The sequence below is a fragment of the Chrysemys picta genome, chromosome 6, assembly GCF_011386835.1.
Source record: "Chrysemys picta bellii isolate R12L10 chromosome 6, ASM1138683v2, whole genome shotgun sequence".
Lineage (NCBI taxonomy): Eukaryota > Metazoa > Chordata > Testudines > Emydidae > Chrysemys > Chrysemys picta.
In genome coordinates, this window is record NC_088796.1 from 96,338,478 (window position 1) to 96,363,726 (window position 25,249).

At 39.2% G+C, this 25,249-nt stretch overlaps 1 protein-coding gene across 1 annotated transcript in view; it reads right to left on the reverse strand.

Moving 5' to 3' along the window:
- Positions 1-605: 605 nt before the first annotated feature.
- ALDH1A1 (aldehyde dehydrogenase 1 family member A1) overlaps positions 606-25,249 on the reverse strand; it is a 46,141-nt gene continuing 21,497 nt past the window's right edge. The window contains exons 4-13 of the mRNA XM_024105420.3: positions 23,022-23,151; positions 21,813-21,874; positions 20,401-20,529; positions 17,325-17,438; positions 14,681-14,783; positions 13,775-13,959; positions 7,758-7,922; positions 6,019-6,176; positions 4,358-4,432; positions 606-1,217 (exon numbers count right to left, since the gene is read on the reverse strand). Of these exons, the coding sequence (XP_023961188.1) occupies positions 1,145-1,217; positions 4,358-4,432; positions 6,019-6,176; positions 7,758-7,922; positions 13,775-13,959; positions 14,681-14,783; positions 17,325-17,438; positions 20,401-20,529; positions 21,813-21,874; positions 23,022-23,151 (1,194 nt within the window). The 3' untranslated portion in view covers positions 606-1,144. The remainder of the gene's footprint in view (positions 1,218-4,357; positions 4,433-6,018; positions 6,177-7,757; positions 7,923-13,774; positions 13,960-14,680; positions 14,784-17,324; positions 17,439-20,400; positions 20,530-21,812; positions 21,875-23,021; positions 23,152-25,249) is intronic.

Genomic DNA, 25,249 nt, shown 5'->3' on the forward strand with positions numbered 1-25,249 from the left:
GGCTGAGAGAAGGAGATGAACAACAAGAGGGATCAGGAAGAAGAGGAGGGGAAATAATGGAGAGATGAGGTTAAAGAGAACAGTTGGAGAAAAACATTGAGGGGTGTGTGTGTGTACACAAAGTGGAGAAGAGAAACAGGACTGAGAGAGATAATGCAGGTGTACCACCCCAAAGGAACCCTGCTTCTACTTCTTGTCTGTCTTTCTAGGGGTTTATACCATGTTCATGACTGAAGTCCTTATTTGGGGGCAGCTAGCCCCTCCCACTGCATGGCTACACTCTCTCTTTAGCATGGCAGCTCAATTAGAGCTAGTTTGAGTATGTCACCTCAAGTTGCAATTTGCACCTCCACTTTTAAGTGTAGACATACCCTAAATGCTGGACTCAGATTATCCTGGTCTCTGTATACCTATGTATTTGTTACAGTTTTCTTCTATAAGTAACATTGTCAAAGAATTAGGCTTTCCTAGAGCCAACTTAATATATTTCTAATGACTTAAGCACATTTAGTTGAGAGTACTGCCTATTCTGTAGCATCCAAAGTGTACTGTACAGTGCTCAGTGAACACTACTGCCATTTTAAATGTCAGTAAAAGAAACAATATTAGATTTGAAGGTAGATTTTAATAAGGTTTACATCCAGATTACATGTGTGGAGTACTTAACATGATAAACAAATTCAGCATTCTTAGATATGTATCCAGAGCAAATCTATGATTTTCCAAAGAGACAGAGAAGAATATCGATTTGATAGTAATTTGTAAGTGCTTTTGCAAAGGTCCTGAAATGTAAAGCCAGCTTGCCATCTAATATTTAGAATAGCACATTAAATCAAACTGCACAAGCTGTATGTATTGGAAAAAAAGACATTTTCATAGCACTACAGATATCTCCCATTGAAAAAAATAGTTCTTTCTCAATAAGAATTTCAAAATTTGTTCGCTATGTTCCAGGCATTAAAATGTTCCTTTCTCAGTTAATTACATGTAAAGTTTCTACATTAATCTCAATCATGTTAACGTAAGCAAATTCCTTATTTGCAAGTTAATGAATAATTTGGGATGTAAAAATTTTCACAACACAATTAACCTTTGCAGATTTGCTTAGCATTTTGAAGATGCTAAATTCCGCCCTGAAGCAACATTATGAATTCTTCTGTGGAATTTTGATTGTGACAGTCTTAACTTCTGTATATTCATGAATGCCATATTCTCCCCTAGATAAACGAGAAACAACAATAGCACTCGCTGCAATGCTGATCATATTAGTGATGTCTCAGAATGGATCTGTTATAGTACTGTGCAACTGGCCACATTTTCTTGGTCACCTTGGAAGTTTTCAGTATAGCTAGGCTACTGCTGGATGCTATTTTCAACACAAAAGCAATTGCTTCCCAGGAAAAATGTGTCAAAGGACTTCCATTTTGGTATGAAACAATGTTACTGAAGCAATTTAGCACATCTTTAAACTGCATTTCTGAGCCCCAAATCAGGAACTTGTCACAACATACACCTGCATGCTTACAGAGTCCCCTTGCAGGGCTTCCTCAGCTGTCTGAATTTTCCTAAGATTCTTATTCTCAGGTGAATGAAACACATAATTAAACCATTATGGGAACTTTTAGTTAGCGAAGAAATTGTATACAACATTATGTTTAAATATTGTTCAGGCTTTGACATAAACCAACAGAAGTCAGGAAACAAAGTTAAATCAGACTGACCCTTAACCTGTCATGATGGCCCTTTAAATTTCACATTGTGAAATCAGGATGGACCTGTATGCTTTAATTTCAAGTTACCTAGATGTTATACATTTTATGCCATACTGTCTAGACATAATTGATTGTTTTATAGCATATTAAGCTAGACCTTGCTAGAATCTAATTATATCTTGGCTCCTATAACCATACTATTAAGTATTCATATGAGAAAAGCTGAGATTTATCAACCATCAGGACCCTACACTGAGAAATCCTTTACTGAGATTACTTTCACAAGGCAACTTGGACATTCATAGCATTCATTTATTTACTTTGTAACCGCAAAATTGTATAACCTTCACTGTAATGGTTACCTTCTAAGTTTTCTTTTAGCTTTAGTTCTAGATATAGCCTGGCACATTTACTTTCTTGTTCACTGTGTTATTTATCACACATTGAAAATGTTTTTGCCAAATGTTGTGTATAGAAATGGATATAAACTGGCCGTGGGGAAGTTTAGGCTTGAAATTAGATGAAGGTTTATTGGAACGACCTTCCGAGGGAAACGGTGGGGGCAAGGGACCTGTCTGGTTTTAAGATTAAGTTAGATAAGTTTATGGAGGGAATGGTTTAATGGTAAAACATATTAGCTGAGGAATACAGAGTTATGGAAGGTAAATAGTATAATGGCTAACAAGGGTCAGGCTGGTGACTCTTGCCTACATGCTCGGGGTCTTGCTGATCGCCATATTTGGGGTCGGGAAGGAATTTTCCTCCGGGGTAGATTGGCTGAGGCCCTGGAGGTTTTTCGCCTTCCTCCGCAGCATGGGGCAGGGATCGCTAGCATGAGGGTTCTCTGCCAATTGAAGTCACTAAAACACAGGATTGGGGACTTCATCAGCAGAATCAAGGGAAGGGTAGGGACGGTTTTGTGGCCTGCAGCATGCAGGGGGTCAGACCAGATGATCATAATGGTCCTTTCTGACCCTAAAGTCTATGAGTCTAAATATAACATAAAATTTTATTCTTTTCCATATGACTTTTCTCCATAAATTCTCATTCTCTCTCTCTCTCTCGCTCATGTTTGGTTTACTTATGACTCAGATTCCCACGTTAGACACCCAAGCCAATGGAAATGTTGCCTCCTCATTGTCCTTTTATGTCACTCCATTAACTTTGATGATGCACTCCTACACAACATGAGGGAGGAGATTTTCAAAGGCACTAATGGGAATTAGATGCTCAACTTCCTTAAAAACCCTTATTATAGAGAATACCAGTGTTTACATTATTTTTGTACAATTTCCAGTGGTGAAATCATTCTCTAATAACTGTATGTATCTCCTGATTTCTGGAAGGGGGAAAAAAGAGTGGTTTCTAAAGACAGTGGTTCAGAAATGGCTGCCTCAGGTATTTGACACATACCAAATTTAAAACAGTCTTTGATAGCAATAGCTTAAATCATCATTTGTTCACTTTGGGTGGGATTTTCAAAAGTGCCTAGCTGTTCCCTTCAACATTACTGGGAGTTTTGCCAAAAGGAGCAGATTGAGGCCAATACTGAGCGCTTTTGAAAAATCCTTCTCGTTATCTCTAGAACGAGAGAGCATTAACTCAGATACAGTACACCTGTACATATGTTATTATCAAATTAATTCTGTTTTTCGATGCAAGTATCTATCATGAGACTTAATAAAAGGGAAAATATTTATTGTTTTGGCTTTACCCTTCAGTTAACAAATTAATGTAGATGGAACATTGCTGCTGTGATATATTGGTGTTCTTTAGAAACTTGCAAATGGCTGCTCTCAATGTATGTTCTGAAAATCAGAAGGCATAATGCTATTTAATGCCACAGGCTTACATGATGTCAGGTGTTTCATGATATTACTCATTACATGACTCATCACATTTGCTAATATTACAAGTGGGAATGAGTGAGCTGGCTCAGATAAACCAACAAGTGATCCAAAAGGAATATGAACCAAACTTCAGAGATTCAAAAGAGTCGGTTCGCTTTTCATTTGTATGCACCTTTCCACTTTGTGGTTTGGGTCAAAACCAGAGGTAGAAGGACTGGAAGACTGTGAAAGGCTATTTCTGTGGATACTTTTGAGTAAAGTGGAACTGGGAAGCAATTTAAAAATGTTGCCATAAACCTGCAAACCTGGAAACGTTCATCTAAACTAAAATGAACCTCCAAAACTTTTGAAATTTGTGCCTCACTAGTTATAATATGCAGGATGGGTTGAATTTTCAAAAACTGAGCACCCAAAGTGGAATCCACAAATTATACAGGAGCATTCAGGTAACTGCATGAAAATATTCCTGTGTGCACGCTAAATGGAAAACTGCACCCACAAATACCAATTTTGCATGTACATGTGAGCCCTTATACCTCACCACAAGTGCTCATGCTTTGAGACACTGGCTACAGTGTCAATAATTTAATTACTGACATTTATGAAATGATTTGCCTGATGCTATATGTAATAACAGGAAAGCTCTGAACTTTAGCTGAAATATATGACACTAGAGACACTAGGTAAAGCGTTCTAGTGAGAAATGGTAAAAGTGGTCCCCCAAAGTTGAGTTTTAGAATTCCTGGGAATGTCATGCAGCTAAACCCTAGTTTACAGATCTGAAGCATTACTTACAGTTCTCGTCCATTTCCTGACATTTTAAATCCTCCAAAAGGACACTGAGCAGATGCTGCACCATAGCAGTTAACCCTGAAAAAGAAAGATGACTTTACACATCATGGGCCAGATTCTCAGCTGGTGAACATCAGTATAGTGCCTTTGGTTTCAGTAGAGCTATGGTGATTTCCACCAGCTGAAGATCTTAAATATACTTACCAGGTATGTCGTTCATAATTCAGTGAAACAGTAATACTTGCATTTGCAGTAGTAGATATTGGATTTGTACTACAAATTTAGGGTCTTCAAGGGATAATGATGATTTTGTATTTGTAACTGACAACTATAACAAATCTTCCCCCTATTGAAAATCTGTGAAGTTCTGGCACCATTTTTCAGAGCCCAAGGAACAGTCAGTGTCTTTCAGGTTTGTTCTCAGAAACAAAATCTAGGGTCATTTCACTATTCACTCAGGATATTCTGTTGGATTCTGCATGACAGTTCCACTACACTATATTATTTGCTGTTGAGGACAAGAAACCTCAGTAGAAGTGTAATTACCTATGGCAAATATTGTTAATAGGGCTGGAAACTAGCAGAATTAATAGTGTGGGCAGAGGGAGCCTTCTACTGGTTCAATTGATTAATTGACTCAGTCCTCCAGAATTTTCAACTGAGGGATTCTTCATTTCTACATCTTCTAATTCCCTTCTCTTTCACTGCCAGGTCCCACTGACTTCAACATTGGCAAGTGAGGATTAGGAAGAAAACAGAGATTTCCATGGAGAACAACATTTATTTGAGACAAGAAAATATTTTTATTTAAATTAGTCTCTTTAAATGTTTTTGGTTATTGACTACTGGGATGTGCCACACTGTCTCTCTCGCTAAAGGGTTTATACAATTTTAAATAACCTAAAGAAAAATACTTACTCTTGAATCAAAACCCTAAAATTACTTTTGTAAGAAGGTGCATTTGTTTGGTTTACCAGTAACCATACATTATTCACAAAAGAATACAAATCTTAGTGGACAGGGGACTGGTGCTAATTGTGTGGTGTTTAAGATCTAACACAAAATAAGGCCAAGCTTTGGGTCCTTGAAAAATCTGTCTACCCCTTTCACTACCATGTGCCACTTTACTGGTGCACCAGGGCAACTCTCAATGGGGAGAACTGCATTAATTATTTGAGTCTTTCTCTCCATTCAGCTCATCCCCAGGGTGCCACTCCACCAAGGTTGATGTCTGAAGCATTTTAAGAGAATGGGCTTTTTAAGGTAACGTGGGAAACTGAGTTTTATGAACTGAGTTTGACATGCATCTGATGAAGTGGGTATTCACCCATGAAAGCTTATGCTCCAATACATCTATTAGTCTTAAAGGTGCCACAGGACTCTCGGTTAAGTTCATATTGTGCTACCACAGTATTGTGTATGAAGAGTCCATCAAGTCACCTGGACTTTCTAACGGGCAGATTCATGAGAAATACTACATAATAACAAATGAGGTATTGGAGGGCAAGGGGATGGAATCTGCCTCCCTAGAGTTCAGAAAGGTTTAGAAGAAAAACATATATAGTAAGTCACGCAATAAAGTGTTGTTGAAATGGCCTACTATTTCAGCATAGGCTACTTTATAAATATTATCAATGAGGGATAATTAAATCATTGTTACATACCATACTGTTCCAGCCTGAAGAGCAGTTGCAAATGTCAATGCTTTATCAAGGTCTTTGGTAAAAACTGCTGCTGCTAATCCATACTGAGTATTGTTTGCCCTCTTGATCACTTCATCTACAGTTTTAAACTTCATGATTTGCTGCACTGGCCCAAAAATCTATTTCACATCCGGAAAAAAAAAAGTTAAAATCTGTGAAAACTTCAGCATGGTTTACTGTTTGAAATAATTTATTTCAAAAGTATTTATTTCTGTCAGATGAGTCTTATTCCTATGTTATTAGTCAAATCAAGAAAATAGACTTTAGGGCATGATAACTAAATGTTCAGTACTATCCTAAGTGCAAGTGAAGTTAGAATAATATGGAGTCTACAATTAATTAAAGTAAGATGATTGTAAACATGAAAATAATTAAAGAGAAACAGAAGATCATCTAACATGAAGTTACAGAATGTTACCAGATCTGTTCAGTGTTCCAGTGAACTCTTAAATTACTTATTTTTTTGTCAACTCCATTTTTAAAATTGAAAAAGACATTCAGCTTTTCCTCTCATAAACCTTTTATTAGCATTTTATCTCCACAAGTGCCTGCACAACTAAACAAGGAAGCCAACTAAAATAACTAATTCTACTCTCCTTCTGGGTGTTAACTATTATACAGGAAAATATTCCATTAGACTCAGCTCTTCTTCTGTTATTGGGCAATTAATTCAGCTCTGTATTCTCAGCCAGAAATTGCAATGCTGCACTAGTTAGTACTTCTGTAACTAGGGATAGGAGACTAGTACTACATAGGCTCAGTCTTGCTCCCACTGAAATGAATGGGAGATTTGTGCATGACTTTACTAGCAGCAGCATCTAGTCCTAATTTTGCAAGTAAGGGTATATGAATTGGTTTGGATAAAAGAAGCAGCCACCTGAACATCCCCTCCCCCCCGCCTCCCAATTAAAATTGAAAGTCAACCTCTGAGGTTCAAAATTGTAAATTAAACTTGAACATTTTTAAATTGTCTCTGCCCATCCTGGTTTCGTCTAGATCAGTGCAGATAACAGAGAGGCTATTCTTGTGGGAGTGATGTTCTAACGGAAACCAGTAAATCTGGTGAGGAAGTATATTTCTGTGAGATTTCCCACCTGACTTCTAGACAACAAACAAACAAACGTTCCAAAACAGCTTTCAAATCTATTTGACTGAGAGGTTATTTTAAACCACTCTCCTGTTGCGCCTGGCCCCTCAGCATTCATTCTAGAGGCACCAGGGCTTTTTTATTCTCTTTAAGTTAATCTGTTGACAGCCAAATTGTGAACCCATGGGGGTGCAGCTACTCAACAGAATAGTTCCACTGAAGTCAATGGGACTACTGCAGCAAATAGCTTCTCATCAAAGGGTTCACAAGCTGTCCCTGAAAGATTTGTTTTCTCTGTTATGTGTTACCTTAGCTCTGGCAGTATAGGGTGATGTAACTAACAATTCCAACCACTGTACCTGTTGTCTCATATAGACTCTAACTGGAACCTTTTTTAGCCAGGCAGATTATTCTCCTTTTCCAGCACATTTCATTGAGTTGACTAAGCGAATGTAAGTAACTAAGAAAGAGATACTAAATGGAACCAACCTAAAATGAAAGATTTATTGTGAAAAATTTTATCTACTAAATTGACCTTTTAAATGGATATTTTGTACAGACATTTAAGCAGAGAACTGCGTGTGAAAGTACAGACTGTCATGAATTTATTTACCTCTTCTTTGGCGATGCGCATATCATCTGTAACATTAGAGAAAACCGTGGGCTGGATGAAGTAACCTTTGTCTCCCCATGGACGTCCTCCACATTCCAGTTTGGCTCCTTCTTTTTTCCCACTCTCAATTAGGTCGAGGATTTTATGAAACTGCTCCTCATTAATCTAAATGAAAATATATTGCAGGAGGGATAAAAGTAGCATGTACTGATAGCAATCCCTTCCCAACCCATTAATCGCTCCTTAACAATGCTGTAGCTTCATTAAACCTTACATGTTGAAATGAAACAGCTGGCATGCCCCATAAATTTTTTCGTCTTTAACTTCTCAAAACTTTACAGGCTTTTCCCACTGGTATATGTGTGGAGTACTTAACATGATGAACAAATTCAGCATTCTTAGAAATGTATCCAGAACATATACCGGTATATCAGTAATTAGAAATATAAGCACAGTACAAAGGGTTAAATGTTCTAAACGAGCTGATATTCTAATTGCATAAAAAATAAAGATTCTCCTTTATAAAATACATTAATTGCAGACTTCTGTCTGTACTCTGAAATCTGTGGGATTACTATTGGCCCATGCAAGTTGGCATCACTGAGACTGATCCTGCAATCCTAATATAGGGCCCGATCTAGCACCTACTGACGTCAGTGAGATTGTTTGGGATCAAGTATACCGGCAAGCCTTCCCAAGAACTGCTGGATTGGTCACACTCTTCTACTAACACTAGTAGAGGGAGAAAACACAGCAGAATTTGAATTCAGTACTATTTAATTTTGTTCTATGACTGGAAGTTGCTGGAATACAGAATAACTGTTGGCATTGAGCTTGAATGGCAGTTTGTTTATCGTGTTACACCAAAAACAAATGCAAGCAACGCCAAGCATATATCAACTTGGCAGGTCCATCCGAGCAAGATGTGGAAGGAACAGGCATTTACAATGGGAATGCAACTGAGACAAGCCATTCCCAACAAAATGGCAAAGTTGATAACAGAAAATAGAGTTGGACCATGTTAGAAAGTTATTATTGTGGCAGCAAAATAAACACTCTATTGTACAAAATTTCCCTACAGAAAGGAATGGACAAGTAACTCTGTATATGTTTCAAAATATAAAACCAACAACACAACCTGTTTCTTATAGGTTGAGAACCTTCCTATCTTGTCCATTTTCTTTGTGATTTTTTTTCTGCGTGTTTTTGGGGTTCAGCCCTACAAACACCCAGTCATGAAGACAATGAAAGACTACTCCCATGAGTATGGTTACCCCTATCCATTAGTGTAGATAGGGTCCTTACTCTGGACAGCACAACACTCAAAGTGAAATCCTGGTCCCAATGAAGTTAGTGGCAAAACTCCCATTGATTAATTTCAGTTAGGCACACTATGTTTACTTTTGCCCAGCATTTATCAGCATTCTTATTGCGCAGTTTTGCCCATTATTATATCATTTTGCTGAGGGGGGGAAGGGAGTTCTATCTTCTTGCTTAAGATGATATGTACAGTACTTTAGAGAGCTGAGGTGACAACTAAACTCTTGCTACAGAATTTGACTTCAAGCCAAATCTCACTGTAATACTCACATGATTTGTCCAGTTCTTAAAATTGTCAACTGCTAAAACCATTGTTTACAGTTATCAGGGTTGTGTTTTGAAACCTTACTGGTAGAGTTTCTAAGTAAACGCTTACTTAGTTTAGTAATAAGTAAACTCTTTGGCTAATAAAGTATACACAGAAAAGTTTATCTGGGAAGCAGTTTTTCTTCTTTTTCATTCTTTGTGGTCTGATATCATAATTCACCATGGATGTTTTGCACCTCATCCCTTTTCCACACAGTAGAGAAGGGGACCGGAGAGTTGATTAAGCAAACAGAAGGACAAGGCGGGAGGCCAAACACTTCAGCTTAATCAGCTCTAGTATTATCACATTCATTCCCATAAAACAGTATTTTTAAAAGGCTTTGGAGAACCCTGGGTCATTTCAGTCTATTTTGTAAGGTTCCAACCTACCCAATGGTTCAATAAAAGCTATGAGAAAAGCTTGAAAATATTTAAGAGGATTGAAGTCTAACTGTTTTCCTACCTTGGCCACCCACTATACTTTTAAGAAACTGCCTTATTGTACCCAATAGATATACAAGGTTACTGTTATCCTCATAGGCAAAATATCTTTGATATGTGCAACATCATGAAGAATAGAAAATATTGAATTGAAATAGCTGGCAGTTGTGTCCACTTTCCAAATTAACTCTTTGGGGACTTCAGTTATAATGTAAACTAGATTGTAAGCTGTTCAGGAAAGACTCTGTTTCATACTATTTGTTTGGACAGCACCCAGCACAATGGAGCCTTAATCTAATAGAGGCCTCTGGGCCCTATTGTAATACCCAAATAATAATAAGTGATGATAATGTGTGAGTCAATGTGCATGTACATATGAATGAATATATGATGATATAGTGTGCTCCCATGAGTACCACTGTGCAGTACCTCCCAAAATAACATCAAGTGTCATAACATTGACAATAGAAATGAAAGTGTCATGACCAGGCCCTTCCAGTATAAGAGACAGATTTCACAGAGAAGCTGGGAAGCTTCGCTTCCCTATGGAATAAAGCTCTCATTCTTAGCCTTACATGGTTGTTTGATAACACTCTTGGAAATGATTAGACTTTTGCATATAGAATCTCAGATAGCAATCTTGCCAATCCTGGGTATTGGGCTAAAGAGGGAACATTTCTCTAGCAGGTCAATTAAAAAAACTAAAATAAAATGAACCTGTGTCTCCTACATGTTAGAGTTTAGCTGGAGACACCGATTGTCTACATTCTGATTGGGTCCTTTTAATGACATCACATCTGCACACAAATCTCCAGTGGAACCAAGATTTTCCAAACTGGGTCCCTCAGACACCAAAATAAGTGGCCTATATGGGAGCTGCTGGGTGCTCTGAACTTTTCAAAGTTAGACCTCTTAGGGTACCTAAAAATGGACTTACAAATTTTAAGCACGCACTTTGCAAAATCTTGGTCCTGGTACCTCAATAATGTAAAGAACAAAACACACACATCCCATGCTCATTATATTTAATGGATATGGGGGAGGAGAAACAAGAAAAATAAAAGCAGCATGAGAGGATGAAGAGAGGCAGCTAGAGTAGAAGGGAAATGGGCAGAACTAAAAGTAAGAGTTTTAAGCTACCTCCTCCCCCAAAGTGCACAGCTACTCTTTCAACTCCAGGGTCTGGCCCACCCGTCACTTTTAACTCACTTTCCAGTACAAAAAATATCAATATTTCAATTGGAGCTCTTGGTGAGGTGAAAGAAGCGGCTGCATCACAAACTGCTGCTGCCTTTTGGACTGAGAAGAGGTCGAAAATAGGGACTTACAGAAAAAAGGGAAGGGTTTGAAATAATTACTAAACAATACTGTAGTTACTGTCCTGAATGTGTGTAACTGTTGTTCACCATGTCCAGCTGAATCCAGTCCATCATCCCTTTTTCAATTCAGTTTTGAAAAACAGTGTAAGCAATAGTATAGTATAGTGATTCTGGGGATAAAAGTTCTGCTGGCCTGGGAGGAAGATAAGGGGTGCTGGTGAGCTGAGAATGAAAATGAGGGCAAGAAAGGGACATGGTGGGAGTGGGAAGAAAAGGTTTTTTTATTTTCCTTTTAAACCTCTTCAGAAATGTACCTTTCAGCAGTTTGACCAGTCCTTTTGATTGTGGTAGGTTTGTTTTCCTCTTTCATATCAAGCAGGAGTACTTAATTTTAAACTCAGTACAGCAACAATAACATGAGGGTGGCTTCATGTTAGCTTAGTATTAGTCACACACTAGACTAAGAAACACACACACACCTTAATTCTCTGAAGTTCAGTGTTATGAACACCACATTCCTTGGTGTTTATTCAACCCAGGATATGGTTGTTACTTCACTAACAGGATACACCTTTCAAACTCCCCAGCTAGGATGGTTTTGGATGTATTTTTCCATTTTTTGTGATGTCTTTGATTATTCCAAGTGTCAGTACAGTTGCCAGGAAGAGGAACATTTTATAACCATTAATTTTGGGGAGTTTTCTTTGCTCAGCTCTAGTTTTATCATCTCTAAGAAGATACTTTTATTCTATAAGGAGCAGGTACACAGTGAGTAAAAAAAGTATATTTACAGTACATACCCTACAGTGCCTGCTCCCATTTTAGTCAGACTTTAGACAAGGAACAATCTAACAGCTCTATAAAGTAACCTAAAAAGAATCCTTATCAGTTGCATAATGTTATATTTTAAAATATGCTTAATTGGTTATTTATGTAACAGGCTAAGGTTCTGCAGAGCAAAATGGGTCACCACCAAATTGTGATACAATGTGTTTAAAATTTGCAATAGTTTGGGGAGCAGAACTGGAAGCACAAGAGCCTTGGAGGAGTGGGGAAAATATCAGTAACTGACTTCTGCACAGTTGTTCACTTATAATACAGTGGTAATACTTAAATATATTATTGTTAGAGGTCTCTGATTAGTATAGATGGGTAATAATAATTTGAACTTCTACAATGGCCTTCATCTGAGTTTTCTCAAAGCACTTTATGGGGTGGGTAGGTATTATAGTATTATCACTATTCTATAGAAGAGGGAACTGAGACAAGGAGGTGAAGTATGTTGCCCAAGAACCTTTACTTAAAGATAGTAAGGCATAAAATGCCGGTCTCCTGGTATGTAATCCTCTCCAGGACTCTAATTTGTGATGTTGCACCCCATAACGCTTTATGGAAATATGCTTATGAATGTAAATATGACATCATTGGAATATGTTTTATGCTACATATGCCATGTAACATATCTCTGCAAGTTATGATCTACTGAATATATTCATCCTATTTGTATGCATGTATCATTTTTGTATTTGAAGTTATGAATATTGGCTATGTACTTGTGTACCTGGTGTGGGGGGGGGGAACTGTTCATATCTCTCTATCAGTGTTATAGAGGGCGAACAATTTAGGAGTTTACCCTGTATAAGCTTTATACAGTGTAAAACAGATTTATTTGGGATTTGGACCCCATTGGGAGCTGGGCATCTGAATGCTAGAGACAGGAACACTTCTTAAGCTGTTTTCAGTTAAGCCTGCAGCTTTTGGGAGACGTCGTTCAGACCTGGGTCTGGGTTTGTAGCAGGCTAGCATGTCTGGCTCAAACCAGGCAGAGCACTGAAGTACCAAGCTGCGAGGGAAAATAGGCTTAGAGGTAGTCTCAGCACATCGGTTGGCAGTCCCAAGGGGGTTTCTGTGATCCAACCCATCACAGTAATTAATAATAGAATATATTTTAAAGTGTGGTGCCTGTCACAGAGGCCCACTCACTCCAGGAACCACAGTCTCCTCTTTGTGACCCAGCCCTCCAGCCAGGTCACTATGAGTGTTTCCCCTTCCGGGGCAGGGTGAAAGGGTGAAACAAAGACTTTCCAGAACAAATTGTCCCAGGCAGTCCACTGTCCTCTGCCTGGCCTGTGTCATGTCCCCAGTGGCTGGTAGGGGAAACCGGGCTCACTCTCTCCTCGGGGTTCCAGCGCAGGGACCCTCTAAACAGCAGCCAAGGTCTACACTCCTGTTCCTTGCTGCTTTTCCTCTGAGCCTTCTTCTATCTTCCTGGCTTCCCCGCTCTTTGGGTTTGCCAGACTCCCAACACTCCTCCCAGGGAATAACTGTGGACTATTCTCGATAGTCCTAACACACCTCTGTTCTTCCGAAGGAGTGACTGCAGCCTACTTCCCTACAGCCTCCTTCTGTTGCCAACTACCTGGCTTTATACAGGTCCCTCCTGTTCCTATCCAGTTGAGCCTCATAGCTGATTAATCACTCCCTGCTCCCTGGCTGCTCCTCCAGGTGCTGCCTATAGGTTAATTGGGCCTAATAGACCCTCTCAGGGCCAGTGTGGGGAGTACACCTCATCCCAGTGCCTCTTTGCCATAGCATTACAGGACCATAAAAAGTTAGAGAAGTATAACTTACCTGGGGACCGTGATTTGCATTACAAGACAGAGGATCACCAAGGATAATTTTCTTAGCTCGCTCAACGCTCCTGCGGACAAACTCTTCATAAATAGGCTCTTCCACAAAAATCCTAGAGCCTGCTATGCAGCATTGACCCTGATGGTAGAACAGACCAATGTGTGCAGATTCCACAGCATTGTCCACTGCAATGAAATGAATATTTAATCAAGTCTCATTTCTTTACCGTCTCTACATATACTGGTTTTGAATGCTCAGAACATGTGGAAAATCTGCCTTGCCTCCCTTTGTCATGCCACCTCATTTGTAAAACTTTCCACTAGGTGGTCTTTTAAGGCACAGATGATCACCTGCTTACATGTATTCAACGCTACTATTCAAAAGACATCTAAATATGATACACTTAGACAAGTGCACCTTTGAGTACATGGTACAGAATTTTCATTCCACATTTTCTCATGATGCTGGGTCAACAGTGCCAAAAGGAGCATTCATTTGTGGTAGCTGAAAATGATCAACTTTCAGCTATCCATCTGCCTGAGTTAGCAGCACTCTTGCCATTGGTCCAGAATCTCATGGATTTATATCTCACAACAGAAGCTAGTTTTGTAACCAAAGCTGATACTATCACACATTACTAAGGGCTGACACACTGACAGAAGTTCTGTCCTTCCATGAATGTCAGATCAAGATCCTTTTTTCCAATTTTTAAGTGAAAATTAAGTTAAAGGTCCTGAGGCATGACTAGAAAAGAATGAAGGATCCCACACGGGTACTGGACAAATGCAAAATGTGGTACACATAGAAAAGAAATAAAACAAAAGTGATTTGGATACATTGTCTAAGACCAAGAAGCAAAAGAGGAAGGTAGCTGTAACAGGAAAAAAGATAAATAGAACTACTAACAATCTGCATCCGCAAATATGATATTAGGACTTTTCCCTCCAAGTTCCAATGTAACCCTCTTCAGATTACTCTTTCCAGCAGCTTCTGTGATCAGTTTGCCAACCTAAAATGTAGCACAAAAGAGAATTTCATCTAAACATTTTCATAACAAAACCCATAAAACTTAAAAGTGTCGTTCCATCCCCAGCTCTCACTTTCCCCAAAAAGTGAAGGTTGGGTTAGTAACTGTCCAATAGGAGAATCATTAAAAAAACATTTTTGGGGGATCAGATGGTGGGATGGGTCCCTGAGTTTTATGTCCCCCAGGAATTCCCCCATCCTCAAACCAGAGATAAGCCCAGGTCCCACTAATGAATGCATCTGTGAAGGGTTATTCTGTGGCTCCCTCACGTGGACACAGCACCTCCCTCACCAATCATGTGCCTGTCTTGGAGCAGCACTGAGCACTAACATCACCCTCACCTCTGTAACACAGGCATTCTGAGATAGGGGGCAGGAAAAGTTGCAGTCACAGGGCACCAGGGCTCTGATCTCCCACCTTCTCCCATTCAAGCAGCCTTCCTCTACTCCAGGCAGTGGGAAAGACTTTTGAAACACCATATGTGGGAGGGAGCTGTGGAGAGGGGAGCTCTGTCTGCACAGGCCACTCTTTCCTGGTCCAACTTCTACCTCTTCAGTGGGATGAGGTAAGGAGGCCCAGAGGGGACTAGAGAATATGGGAAGGGCAGACACAGCCCATGACACCATTCTGTTTCCCCTCCACCTATTGCATTATTAAGGGGACTCCCCTGCAAACTGGACTGGAGAAGGTAGGGTGGCGATGCCAGCTTCAGTGTGAGGGATAGAGTCGGTAGAGTCCTGTTGGCTTTCGTTGCAGCTGGATAATTTGTGGGAATTGGTAGTGCCTAGATCTTCCAGCTTCCAGGAACAGCTGCTCTTTCTTGCTGCTAAGTTACTCTGTGAGGGAAGGAATTGTCATTGATTCCTGGCCTGGTCTCTCATGACTGCAGGGTTTGGGGGTTTCCTCCACTTCCCCTGCACCAGCCAGCTGTAAGAAGCTCTGGAGAAGCTCCACCTGCTGCAAACTAGCAGCTAATGGGAAGCATTATGTTGCCAACCCCTTACTGATCTCCATTAGGAAGGTCCGTGGGGGTTCTTCTCAGACCTAGAGATTCCTGGGAGGAAAAGCAGCTATTGCAATCAGTGGATATGGACCCTTGTCATATGAGAGGTGTGTTAACCTTTGGATGCTACACCCTTGATAGATAAGTATATTCAGTCTCTTACTCACACTCTTGTGTGGCACACTCTTATAACATTGGTGTTCTTAAACCTCCCACAGAAAACAAATACAGTATAATTAAATAATGCCCTTACTGGGCAACTATTAGCTCAGATCCTCGCTTTTTTGTAAAGTGAGGATTGGGGAAATTATCTGCAACCCCTCTTTAAATTATTGAATGGAAACATTATCAAATGCACTTTTCTTCTCAAAGAAAATTTCCTTTGATATACAAGTTATTAATGCCATCACTCATTTATGTCATGGTAAAGGCCTAAGCAGGGGTAGGCAACCTATGGCATGCGTGCTGAAGGCGGCATGCGAGCTGATTTTCAGTGGCATTCACACTGCCCGGGTCCTGGCCGGGTGGCTCTGCATTTTAATTTAATTTTAAATGAAGCTTCTTAAACATTTTAAAAACCTTATTTACTTTACATACAACAGTAGCTTAGTTATATATTATAGACTTATAGAAAGAGACCTTCTAAAAACGTTAAAGTGTATTACTGGCAAGCAAAACTTTAAATTAGAGTGAATAAATGAAGACTCGGCACACCACTTCTGAAAGGTTGCCAACCCCTGGCCTATGGCATTAGTGATCATCTACACTAGTGGTTCTCAAACTTTTGTACTGGTGACCACTTTCACACAGCAAGTCTCTGTGTGCAACCCCCCTTATAAATTAAAAACACTTTTTTTATATTTAACACTATTATATGTGTTGGAGGTGAAGCAGGGTTTGGGGTGGAGGCTGACAGCTCATGACCCCCTATGTAATAACCTCACAACCCTCTGAGGAGTCATGACCCCCAGTCTGATAACCCCTGATTTAAACAGAGGCCCATCCTGTAAAGACTTATGCATAAGTTTGACTTTACACATGTGAACAGTCCAATTGACTGTAATAGGATCACTCACGTGCACACATATGCATAAATCTTTGCAAGATTTGGGCCTAGATTTCAGGTGGTTTTCCCTACCAAAATGCCATTGTTGAAATTAAATAGTAGAAAGTTCCATTTGTTGCATTTTCAAATTTTTAAGACAACCTCACCCCCCAAAAAAGATATGAGAATAATATTTTAAAAAAGAAGCTTTAAAATAGTACTGCTAAATTAGAACCAATTGTATCTCATTGGATTCCTTTGTTTGAAGAGGCCTTCCTACAGTACAAACATCGTTTAGATATGTTTGAAGTTTTCAGTAACTAACAAATCATTACACAGACTTTGTTTAACAAAACAGCAGCCAAAAAAGAAAAAGTTAAAATAATTACATAAAGCAAGCTAGACACTAAATCATTACTGAGAATCAGAGGAGAAGAGCACTCCAGTTTATAGTTACTTGCATTCAGAATAATACCTGTGTAGAGCCTGTGAAAGCCACTTTATCTATGTCCATGTGGTGAGAAATTGCTGCTCCAGCTGTGGGTCCAAAACCTGGCACAATATTCACTACCCCTGGTGGAAATCCAGCCTAAATTGTAAAAACCAACAGAACTATGAGTTAACGATGAAGACTGGATCAGCACTTCTATTACTCTGATTAAATTGTTTCTATTCTACAGCTCCCCAATAATTTTTCCCCAACCACCCAATAAGTCATTCTCACCCCCAACTCAAATATTTTTCTATTTGACAGTTTTGTCTTTTTTGCTTTTCTTGCAGACTAGGTATCTTGCTCCAATCCATTGCAGACATTCTTTTGGAAAAGCAGACTCATTTTCTGTCATTATTTCAATGCTTTTGTCAAATGGTGAAACAGCATTCATTCAATATGCCCCTCCCCAAGTCAGAAAATGTTTAATGACATGAAAACTGGTTAATATCTTTTTCAGCTTCATTAAGGCAATTCCATTCATCAGACTAAATCCATCTGATTTAGAGTGAGATTCTGCTCTGGAAAGTGACTGTAAAAATGTCATTGAAGTGTGCCACACAGAATGGCTTGCTTCTTTCCATTGGCACAACCTGAGCTGTAGGTCTTTGGTGGTTGACTGCTAGCAAGGAACTTTCCAATACAAAGTGGGTGGATCTGGCTAGTGAGGAGGCATGTCCGGTGTACCTAGGAAATGGGCTGTTTAGCCTCCGTTTAAAAGCATTCTGTTTAATGCTGTCCTTCTCCCTGGTGTACAAATTTTGGCTTGACTCAAACCCATTGTCTCTCAGTGACTCCAGATGAAATTTGCTCAGTTTACAAACAGCATATATCCCCCCCGCAACTGCCACCCCAGCAAACTCCCACTAGGGTCTCTGAATCAAGTTGGGTTCCCTTCCTGCTCATGAATCCTCACTCCTAATTTAGACCCAGCTGAGGTGTATGGTAAGTATAGTTAAGGTGGGTCTCAATTTCATAGAATGGGTCTGCAGGGCTGGCAGTTAGCAGAAGATTGTTTTACTTTACATGAAACAAATGTGGCATGGAATCACTGAAGGTAATAAACATGGATCCCTCGTGTTATCACTTTAACAGAGTCCCTTTTTAGAGTAGAACTGGGACTTTGAAATAAGAAGCCTTTGAGGCACTTAATAGTGAAATATAACTCCCAGACAGACATGTTTAATTAAGAATAACACATAGCTGAGACTCATACACATATTGTATATATTTTTTAAAAGTTATTTCATATTCCCTAACATAATAGCACCCTGACCCTAGTTAGCTTCTAGGCCCTACTACAATATACATGTTAAATTATAATATCAAATGTAATATAATAACATATATAAGCAGGTTTTTTAATTTCTTTTTAAACTTAGTCTTTTTAAGTGCTCATTAAAGGTTCCAGATTGACGTCATTGGCAACTGAAGTCCTCTGTTTAGCCACAGAATGGGTCTGTAACAATGAAATCTTCTCCATGCTGCCTTAGCTGTGTTTTGTCCCTAACCTAAAAGGACCACCGTTAGGGGGGGAAAATGAGAGTGTAGGGTCTAAAAATCGATTCCCTCACTCATCTCCATAATGAGACTGCCAATGAGGATCACCAATTGGTTTCACATAAAGCAGCTATCAGAGTAACAACTTTTTGCCACTACTACTAAGCTCAGATTTCAATAGGTGATTCAGATGCAAAAGCAGAGCTGCGATGAATTTTGGTTCACAAATTTGGACTCAGAAACAATTTGACAACTTTGATAAGAATTTGCACATTTTAGTGCCCTATAACTTATATCGGAGCATCCATCAAAAATATTCAATTTGGATATATTCAAACTTCAGATATACCTGAGCTTTCAACAGGTGAAATTTGGATAAAGAAAACAGAAACAAAATGAAAAATGATAAAACTTGATTTTTTAAAAATTAAAAAAGTAATTCTACTCCATTCTATATAAAACTGCCATAGTATTATATCAGTTATACTCTGTTGAACAACAGCACTGAGATTTTGAATACAGTCGACTCTTTATTGCAGGAATGTTAATCTTATATTTAGAGAGAGATGGTACTTCATCAAGGTCAGGGTAGAACTAAGTTAATTTCTCTTTTATATTGCTTTTCAATGGAGCCATCATCTTTATTTTAGCTGTTTAAAATGAACAGATGGAATACTTTGAGCAGTAAAAGCAATTCCCCCAAATTGTATTTTCTAGTAAAGTTTTCCTGTGTGACTCACTATGAGCAGCATTTGGCTTTTTTGTGAATCTCGTCCACTTCATCATATTTTTATGTTTGCCCTAAACGTACTATGGGCTGTATTTGTGATGAGTCATTGTTATGAGGCAGAACACTAAAATGTGCTGAGTCAGGGCTGGTAGTACTTGGGGAAGTTACTGACCTGGTGATTATTGACCTTGGTGGCAGTAATCACATCTAGATAAAGTTTTTAGTTTGTTTTATTGACCGTAACGAGAGGCAGTTTAACCATTTCAACACTCTTCTCTGGCGTCGCTTCTATGCTTGGTGACACCCAGTAACATTACTTTGAAACCAATGGAATGTTAAGGAGTATTATACTTGAGACATTCAGAAGCACAGGAGGTGTATTATACCTGGACATATTGTACATGAAGTTTGGCAGCAGTCAAGCAGTTTAATTTTATCCTCATTAATCATAAACCCAGGTGAACAAAATATGTGTTCCGTAAAATCACCCACACAGATTTGTTACTAAGATAACCATGATGATAAACTAATCACAGTCATCTCCAAAAGCTTCTTGTTTGCTTTGAACTTTGAAAGGTATGATGCTGTTATAAAACAGTCATTTGCCAAGAAATTTAGTTTACTAGATTGTTAATGTGATGGGATTTTTTTTCAGTAGGCTAGATTGTAAAATATGTAAGCTTTTCACCCTTCATTTGCTTCAGTGGTTTGCAGTAAATTCCATAGTACAAGGCTAGATATGCTATTTTCTATTTTGGCACAGTGCAAACTAGTTCTTACTACTGTACTGGCCTTTTCGAAAAGTGTAATAGTTTGCTGTGGCAAACTTACCTCTTTAATTAAAGATCCCATGTAAATAGCAGACAGTGGAGTTTCTTCTGCTGGTTTGATGACCACTGTGTTTCCACAACAAAGGGCAGGAGCAATCTTCCAGACAAACATAAGCAAAGGGAAGTTCCACTAAAAGACAGATGAGAAGATGTATCCTATTTCTAATACAACATTGTATTGCATTTGCTTTCCCTTCAATAGAAGCACGAACTGTCACATAGGCTGTGCAAAACCCACTGATTTGGGTTTATGCGATTTCAGTGCACTCAAACTGGCAGTTAGAGATCAGACGAGGCTGAAAATATCTAATGCAACTCAAGCGAAGCATGACAAAAGTTGCTAGTTTAGTGATGAAACTGGTGAATCTTGCCATCACCTTCTCTCTCTAATATCTCACCAGAATTGGCCTATTGAAGGGGATGGGGTTGTAAGTTGCAACCTCTCACCTCCGCATGGCTTTGGTGAATGGTTGATTGGTTCTCTCATTCTCAGGAGTCTTCAAGAAGCGGCTGGTTGGCTTGCTCCCCTTGCTGTGCATCTCCGGAGAGTCAACTGATTGGTTTGTTGTCTCACAATCAACAGGAAATAGCTTCAGGGTCACTAACAGCCTGTTCCTCCACCCCACAACCTGCTGTAGCTGGTATTTGAAAAGGTTTACCTTCTACTAGGGTTGGTATGTACTGCTATCATAGGGAATGAACATCATGGGGTACATAAAGGGTCTTTAAATCATCCACACAGCACCGGAGAAACATCTCCTGGTCAAGCTGCTGCAGACTATGTAACTGGGGCAAGGTGGGCCAGCTGTCTGTTCTTTTGAAAATACTTCATGCAGGCAGGAGGCAGTGGGTCTCTGTGCCTGCAGCTAGGGACAGAGGAGGGTACAATGTGCCAACTGGCCACCTCTGAAGATCTGTGAGGGGTGAAGTGGCCAGTGAATACACCAAAAGGTACTTGGAGATTTACAACTTATTATAAGAGATAATGCAGATTGTTTTGTTTACTCCTTGTCTGCCTGTATCCATCTGTTATTTCTTGTCTCATACTTAGATTGTAAGCTCTTTGAGGACAGGGACCATCTTTTTGTTCTGTGTTTGTACAGCACCTAGCCCAGTGGGTCTTTGTCCATGACTAAGACTCCTAGGCACTACAGTAGGGAAATAATTTATTTTACATTCTAGACTGTACATATTTTAAACCGTGCTATATTTTGTGAGGGGTTTACCCTTCATATGTCAAACACCTTCTGATTTTAGCACAGCTCCTCTCAGGGTCAGGTCCAGAAGCAGTCTGGCCTGAGAAGGAAGGTTCTGATGGTTAAAGATCCATACATTCATTCGTGCAGAGATAAATTTGAAAGCAACTCCTTTTAAATAAAAAACATTTTTTTTAATGTAAAGGTTCCAACTCACAGGAATAATTTGGCCACACACACCAATGGGCTCATGTCTCGTAAATGTGAAAAAGTTTCCATCTAAACAAGAGGAAAAAAAGACTACAGTCAGACAAAAGCTTTTGTGAGAAACAGCTCAAGTATAAAGAAGATAAACTTAGTTACCAAACATAGCTACATACTCTTGTACTTATAAACGATATTTTCAAAATTTAAGTATGCAACAAAAAAATACATCTGGATTCAATCTGGACCTTCCCTATATGCCTCAGTGTTTGAGTCTGCCCAGCCTGGCTGATTTTTTCCTAGTGGCAGCTCTGCTTCTGTCTGTGTGGTGGGTAGGCCTCCTGACGCGGTGTGTAAAGCACACCCACTCAGCATTTTTAATTCCTTCTTCTCCCCTCCCCCCCCCCTTTTTTTTGAAAGTGTTTTTTAAAAAAAAGCTACTCACAATCCTAGGTGCTTATCAGACATTTTTTAATATTAGATTTTAGCTGGTGTGAAATCCATTAAGTATAAAATCCTCTTGGTTTCAAATAAACGTGTTCCAGTAAGCCTATTATAGAGGTCTGTGTGATGCAAAAATCTCTGAAGTTTGAAGTATTTGTCACTCTAGTTTTCCCTAATTCCTCCTTCATCACAAATCTATCTTTCTTAGAGAGAAAGCTGGGCAGCCAAATTCCTTAGAGTTGATCAATGGAAGGGACAACAGAATGGGCTTTGAGCTAAATCAGGTGAATTTCTTCCCTTCCCTTCTTCCAGTCAGATTCTTCCTCATCCACCCTCAAATAATGGAATCAAAGAATAGTAGGGCACCTCACTTTCTTCTGGCCCAGGTCTTAGTCTTTATTGAGCCAAAGTCCTTTCTTAACATCTGGTTTCCAATACTGTTACACTGTTATGTGTAACCTCTACCACTAATATTGTCCATTTAAAAAAACTCTTCATATTTACTTTCACATGTAGAACCTAATATTTCTCTAGTAAATAATTCATATTATTTAGTTGAATAAATACCAAAAATGTAAATAAGTAAGTTATGTTAACTGTGCCAAATGTGTAAAAAGAGGCATCTGATAAGGCTTAACCAACCCATATTAATGTTTGTCTGAAATCTTTCCCAAGGCAAGATATTTTTCCACATTACAGAATTTTTAGCAGGAGGCAGTTCAAAGGCACAGCACACTCATATCAGTTCTGACTTGAAAAGTCTCTTAAAACTACTCACCCACTGGAATGGTACGACCTTGAACTTTATCAGCCCAGCCTGCACAGTAGTGTAAAGTTCTAAGGCAGGCTCCTAAATCCATTAAGTAGGCATTGGGAAAAAGTTTTCCACCATCAATGGCTTCCAATGTCTAGAAGAAAACATATCAGCCATGTATTAATAATGGCAGTTACTTTTTATATCTATCACTTGTTATTGGCTGCCCAAATTATAGATTTGCAGCTCTGGTATATTCACTTTCTAGAAGGCAAATCACTTTCTGAAGGAAGCAGAGCCACTGAAAAATCAATTTGGAAATCTGCAAACGAGACGTTTCCCTAGGGCTTTACTCTCAGTGATTTATGCAGATAATTTGATAGTGGTGCATTTTAAATGACGCAGGTTCTGGGGAAAAAAAAACAGATTTCTGTTAGCTGAGTAAGTGAAGCTGCTGTAGTTTAGACTGAGTATGCTACTGATATGTATAAAAAGAGCTACAACCGGAAGCTCCTGGCTCAGATGATATGAATGGATCCATAAATACTGAGCCAGTGGGCCTTCTCAGTCTGCACTCTCTGCACCAGCTTATTCAGAGCTGGTTAATCCTTCTCAATGATGTCCAAGGAATGCAGAAGCTCCCAGCAATGACAACACCACTCAGGTGTCATTGCACTAGGATACTGTGGTTCTTCAGTATTGTGGGAGACCTTCTATGGACCCTCAATGAAAGAGTGAATAATCTGCAAATAATATGAGCAGGGTTCTACTGTGGAGGGCTCCCAGGGCAGAATGGCATCCAAAACCAAACCAAAGTCTCCCAGTCTGCATATGAGAGCCCTGTACACATGAGGAGCCTTTGATAGAGAGCATTTCAGTATGGAAAAATAAACACCTCCTAAACAATGGATTGTCTTTTATTGGCTAGCTACATAGTGGTAAATGAATGAATAAAATCCTCTAACTTGGTTTCCACACTCAAACCCTCCCTCCACCCCTGGCAAATACCATCCAAAACATTAACTCTCAGAGTGACAAGTTACTGATTCCAAATCTGTAATATTCCCCTTGATCATGGATGCCCACTTCTGTCAGTACTCCAGCCCAAGAGTTAATATTAAAGAAATCCCACATTCCACTATATTTTGACTTCATTTTACTAAAACTTTTCAGAATAGCAAAGATGTTGTTATAGAAAAAATAAACAGTTAAAATTAGGGTTGGAAAGTAGGTTAACATAAATTAAGAATGGACCTGAACATTTGCCCATAGTTCAAAATAAATCAGAACTGAACTTTTAAAACATTGTTGATTTGTGTTTTTCACATTCATCCAGCTGTACACTTACTGCTTTTTGAGATTTCTGACCTAAATGGCCCCAGAATGTACAAGCAATCTCACAGAAACACCTATTGCTAATAAGGCAGATTCCCAGGCTGAGACACAGATCATGGAAGTTTGAGTTAAACCTCTAAAGGTTGGGATGTTTCACTAAGCAACCAAAGGTGTACATGTTCATCCAGAACTAAGCTGAAGATTAAGCAAACTACTCAGAAACCTCTTGGAGACTGAAATATTGTTAGAACAGTTTTTCTCATGTCTCCCTATGCACAAGGATACCAGGGGTCTTAAACTGTGTGAAGGCTCTTGTGGGGATCATCAGTAGGAGAAGCACCTTGTATTTCCTGCTCCCAGTTAGGCCAGAAATCCCAAAAAATCCTCATGTACTGTATCGGAGTTTCAGCATTTATGCTTTTGGTCCTGGCCAGACGTGCAAACTCATGCAAAAAAAATGTTTTTTAAATGAAATGAACTAAAATCAAAACAAAACAAAAAACCTTTGAATTCTCCTTAAGTTTTGATCAATGGTGTTTGCAGGGGTGCTCTAAGTCTACCCAAATTGGTTCAGCTTTGGGAAGGGAAAAGTCTCAAACTATTGTTGATGAGGTCTGGAAGGCACTGCATTCAATAATAATGATGCAGAAAAGGCAGACTTGTTCAATAAATATTTTTGTTCTGTATTTGGGGGCGGAGGGGGGGGAGGGGAAGAACCAGATCATGTACGCATATCATATGATGCTGACACTCTTTCCATTCCACTAGTATCTCAGGAGGATGTTAAACAGGAGCTACTAAAGTTGCACATTTTTAAATCAGCAAGTCCAGATAACTTACATCCAAAAGTTTTAAAAGAGCTGGCTGATCTTGCTGGACTGTTAATGATGATTTTCAATAAGTTTTGGAACACTGGA